General features: G+C 43.1%; 1 protein-coding gene across 1 annotated transcript; it reads left to right on the top strand.

Annotated features, from left to right (window-relative positions):
* Positions 1 to 938: 938 nt before the first annotated feature.
* Positions 939 to 4,290, top strand: MANSC4 (MANSC domain containing 4). Its single transcript, XM_021535180.3, has 3 exons — positions 939 to 1,170; positions 2,512 to 2,646; positions 3,617 to 4,290. Exons 1-3 carry the CDS (start codon positions 939 to 941, stop codon positions 4,288 to 4,290), a joined length of 1,041 nt encoding a protein of 346 aa, XP_021390855.1.
* Positions 4,291 to 4,835: the final 545 nt, after the last annotated feature.

The raw sequence follows: 4,835 nt of genomic DNA, 5'->3' as shown, positions 1-4,835 counted from the left end.
ATTGCAAACTGTACTTCTACCTAAGTCTCTCAACCTCACTATACAGTCCACTGGGTTTAAATCAACTCATGTATTGTAATATTTTAAAGCTTTTCTGTATGAAAAACGTAATGTGGGAAGCAGGGATCAGACTTGGTTCTATTAAGAAAAAGTTGCGCTTTTCTATTAAGAAAAAGTTTCAGGTTTCAGAGCAGGTACTTGAAGAATCATCTCCCTGTGTGTCAGCTGTGTTTTCCTTCTGACAGGCCTTTTCCTAGCAGAAAACCTTGTATGGACTGCTCGATATTTTTAAACTTATTAGGGGGAGAGCACGATCATAGCTTGAGTGGAGGTTCCAGCCCTCTCCAGTCATAGAGAGTCCATCTGGTTCTAGATATTTATAAATAAAATTTTATTATTCTTGCAATCAAAATAGTGTAGAAAGGGGAACAGATCACCTCTGGCTGGAGTTTCATGTGTTAGCATAAGAAGGCAAATTTCTGCAGTCACCAGGTAACTCAAAATGTTCCGATCCTAGACAGAGCTGTTTTTCTGTACTGAGTGCATTCCTGAACAAAGTGAGGTGGAACAAGGTGCTGAGCTTGCCGTTATTCACCAAATCTCAAGGCTGCCTGCGTGGTTTGGTTTGAGGACAAGAGGCACAAAGAGGGTACCACAGAAACAAGTTCTCTGAATAACTAAAAACAGCCTGTCCCTTTTGTCTCAAAACCCACCTCCAAGTTAGAGAACAGCAATAATATCTCTTATAATCTTTTGTAGCTCATTAAATGTCTGCTTTCTTTCAGCAGCTGCCCGAACAGCACCATGGGCATTGTCTGGAGGAGACCCTGCCCTGGTTCCTGCCCCTGGCAGCATCCTCAGCCCTCCAGGGACAGTCTGTGCAGCGCGGGTGCAGCTCTGGAGCAGAGGGCAGCTCCCTGAGAGCCTGACACGGGGCCATGGCTCTGCTGCTGGCAGCGGTACGAGTGCTGCTCCTGCTTCTGGGTCTGCCTGGGGTGTCCCAGTGCCTCTGCTTGCCCACTGCCTTCTACCAGAACTGCTGGATCCAGCGCTTCCCAGGCCTCCTGGTGGACCTGCGTGAATCCCAGAGGAGGGGAGCCCAGCTGCTGAAGGGTTATGCAGAAATCTCCCCCCAGCAGTGCAGCAGGACCTGTTGCCTTCTGAGGAACGGTCAGTGCTTGTTGGCAAGATTGTGGCACACATTAAACCCCCCATTTTGGGTAATGTTTCTATAAACAGTCCTTCACTTGAAGAAGAAATAGAGGAGGTGGAAGGAGGATCTATACATTTTTTTTTTTTCAGGCAGGAAAGCAGAGGCACATTGCAACTGTTGTCCCATAGAAAGAAAATTGATTGTATTTTTTCAGAAGACTACACTAGGAACACACTAAAAACTTAGGGTCTGCTTTGAAATTTTAGATCTCTGTTACAAAGCCTGTAGGCAACACCAACATTAAGAGAGTAACTTCAGTATTTATCCCCATCTCTTCTGTGGAGAACCAGTGCCTGCAGCATGGCATCAGACTTAGACATGGTGAGAGGGAGAGCAGAGGAGACAGTTTGTCCTTCTCTGAAATACTCTTTTCCTGGGAGAAAGCACTGTCTTATTCCATGTTTATACCATGCAAACCAGGTAACACTAAAGTTATAGCAAAAAATAATATCAGTTATTCAGCTGGCCACTCTTTTCTCTAGCCTGGTAAACTCAGGCCCAGAGTAAAAATAAACAAAAATCATGCTTTATCTTAAGCCTTGTACTTTCCCTGTATCACACTGCACTTGTACTCTACAGGAGTGTACTTTAGAAGGATACATGAATTGCATGACTTTGGTGCCTAAATTTTCAAAACTCTCCAGACTGGAAAGGGGTTTGGGTATTGTTTTGGAGGATGAAAGTGAGGTACCAGTTACTAAAAAAAAAGTCAATATAAATTTTGATGGTATTTTGAATTATGAGCAAAAATATGACCTTCACAACCTGACAGTGACATAACTTCCCAGCAGCAATCCTGGGAAGAATCAAATTCTGTCTTAAATAATGTGAGGTGAGAGAAATTACATCCATTTCACCAAGGTTGTTTCTATCTCAACAACAAACTTTTTCTCATATCCCCCCACATGGGACTGGATACTTACAGAGATAATAAATGGTAACATGAAATCTTCTTTTTATAATCATATATAGTCAAACAAAATTTGTTACTATCTTAACTAAAACAGAGACATTAGAGGGCATTTCAAAGGGCTTTAAATCAGTTATTATTTAATGAGATACAGAAGTAAAACTCATATGGCTGTTTTAGTCCACATGTAAAATAAGAATATAAGTTCTCTTTTTACTGTATGCTCAATTAATTTATATGATAATGAGAGAACCACAGAATCTGGTATCTCTTCCCACAGGATCTGGGCCCATATAATGGATTTCTCATGTTAAAAAACATCATAACATGCAAAATGCAATGGTCATTCTGCTGAACTCAATTTTTTTTTTTTTTTTATGGGTTCCAGTTTCTTGCAATCTAGCAGTGTTCTATCATGGAGTCATTCATGAGAACAGGAACTGTCTGCACATGTCTTGCCCAGCTTTGGAAAGCTGCATTCTAAAGGCTGGAGTTGATGTCATTTTGTATAACATCACAACAGGTAATTAAGCATTTCATTTATAAAGGCTGAAAACAGAGCAGCTCTAGGAAATATTAAAATGTTATCAGGTCAGTTGCTGTGCTAAATGATCTCCTGAAGTAACACAACAACCCTAAGAAAGATGAAGACTTATTTCCTTTTTCATTAGTATACCTACTTCTGAAAATACTTCCCCATTTCTTTCACTCAATAAGAAAGGAGCTTGAAGATGTACCCTGCTCTCAAGATTCATGCTCTGAGTACCTCATCAGTACAGTGTTTGGCCAAAATACCCTCCCAGCTCTGAGAGACTGAGAGAGGAGGCTGCCACTGGTCCATGTCCCAGGCAGTAACAAGGCTGAACATTTATTTTCATTAGGCACGTACACTGTGAGCACACAGGTACCACAGACAAACACATAAAGCAAACACACCAAGACAGGGAGCACCAAAAGCCTCATCCTGCTTTTTGTGTTAGTGAAAAATATAAATATAAATATAAATATAAATATAAATATAAATATAAATATAAATATAAATATAAATACACACACATATATATACAGTGCAAAATCCCCCAGCAGCTGGGCTGAGATGCTCTCAGTCTGCTCAGTCTGGATTTCAGGCTGCCCAGTCTGGACCACAGACTCAACAGTTGCTGCCACTAGGATGTCTGAGCCGACAGGGTGCAGCCTCCCTCCACTTGCTGGTGCAGACTGCCACCTGCACAGAGCTTTCCTGGATTGCCCTACCCTCAGTACCCTTTCCTCACCTTTGGATCCTTCCCTAAGCATCCCATAGTTAGCTGTGTGCAATCCCAAAATGCACATTCCTTGCATCCCATGAGGTGTCCCATAACCCGAGGCAGTGACACCTCCAATCCAAAAGGGCATTATTTGGGCTCCCTACCCTGCTTCTGTCTCCACGGATCCTTTCTGTGGGTGTGCAGACAAGCTTTTATCAATAAACTAACATTATCCTAATTCAATAGGGATTGATCCAGATCTTCTCATTTTTGAGAAACTGAAATCCCAAGAGCCAAATGCTTACTTCTCAGCAAGTAAATCTGAGAGGCAGCACAGCACAAAGACCTCTGAGGAGGGAAGATGCCGACATCACAATGCCACCACGTCAGGTTCTCCTCTGCTCCGAGCTCCACCTGCTGCCACGAGCCACGGCATACCAGCAAACACCCCCACCCCCAGCTGGAGTCTGACAGTGCAGAGAACTGGAGACACTGCCTATTCCAGGGCAGAAGCTTCCCCAGCAGCCACTGCTTTTGCTAAGAGGACAAGCAGCAGGTCGGTCACCAGCTCAGACAAGAGTGCACACTTGGCTTTGAGCCCAAAGCCTGCCCAGGTGTTATCCCATGTGCCCACCCCTCCTCACCTGAACAGCAGCAAGCAACACCTCAATGAAACCAAAGGCTACAGTGGGAGGAATTCCACGTCGGATAACGAGACAGCTACCTGGGAAGCTGCAGCTTTGGGGGTCTGGCTGATTCCTGTTGTCTTTTGCTCCTCTCTCCTCTGCCTGTGCTGTTGCACTGTTGCCCTCACAGCCGGGCGCTGCAGCTACAGGAGGGGTCACTATAAACCGGTAAAGACAAGAACAACCATGTCCAGACAGCTCACAAAATATGCTCCTGTCAGAGGTAAGCTGTGAAACACCATCCTGGCTCTGGAACAAACAGCATTTTAAAAATGCACCCCATACACCATCTTACACCAGAAACCAGAGGTTCTTCTCTCACAGAACCAGTCATAACTTAGTTCAGAATATTTTGGTTATGATTTAATTCTCAGCAGATGAAGCACAACTCCCTGTCTCTTTAGGTAGAAACATCCACTCACAGCTCCCACTGTCTGAAGCATTTGTTCGTAATCTGATGCAGATTAATGCCTGACAAACACTAACACTTTCCCCCAGGTTCAATGCAACTGCATTGTTGGCAGGTCTGTGTGGCAGAGAATTATTTAACTGGATGAGAAATCCTGATATAGTTATTTTTGTGCTTGTTTTATTTACTACCGAAGGAATAAACATCCCATGTAGTGCAGGAAAACACAAGTGACTTATGAAATGGTCTTTTTTTTGAAATGGTCAAAATGATCATGTTTTCTGCCAAAGAAAGGCTAAACCTAAACTCAGAGAAACACTTGGTAAAGAACTAGATCTGTACTTTTGGATGCTTTTTTTCAAGCTGAATA

The sequence above is a fragment of the Lonchura striata genome, chromosome 5, assembly GCF_046129695.1.
Source record: "Lonchura striata isolate bLonStr1 chromosome 5, bLonStr1.mat, whole genome shotgun sequence".
NCBI classification, from domain to species: domain Eukaryota; kingdom Metazoa; phylum Chordata; class Aves; order Passeriformes; family Estrildidae; genus Lonchura; species Lonchura striata.
The sequence above is the reverse complement of the archived record's forward strand: the minus strand, read 5'-3'. Positions and strand labels throughout refer to the sequence as shown.

Bases quoted from the DNA above. Each gene is read 5' to 3' on its own strand.
- MANSC4 (XM_021535180.3), top strand. From the start codon at position 939: ATGGCTCTGCTGCTGGCAGCGGTACGAGTGCTGCTCCTGCTTCTGGGT. The intron at 1,171-2,511 runs GTCAGTGCTTGT...TATGGGTTCCAG, and splicing joins CTGTTGCCTTCTGAGGAACG to TTTCTTGCAATCTAGCAGTG. The intron at 2,647-3,616 runs GTAATTAAGCAT...CTAATTCAATAG, and splicing joins TTTGTATAACATCACAACAG to GGATTGATCCAGATCTTCTC.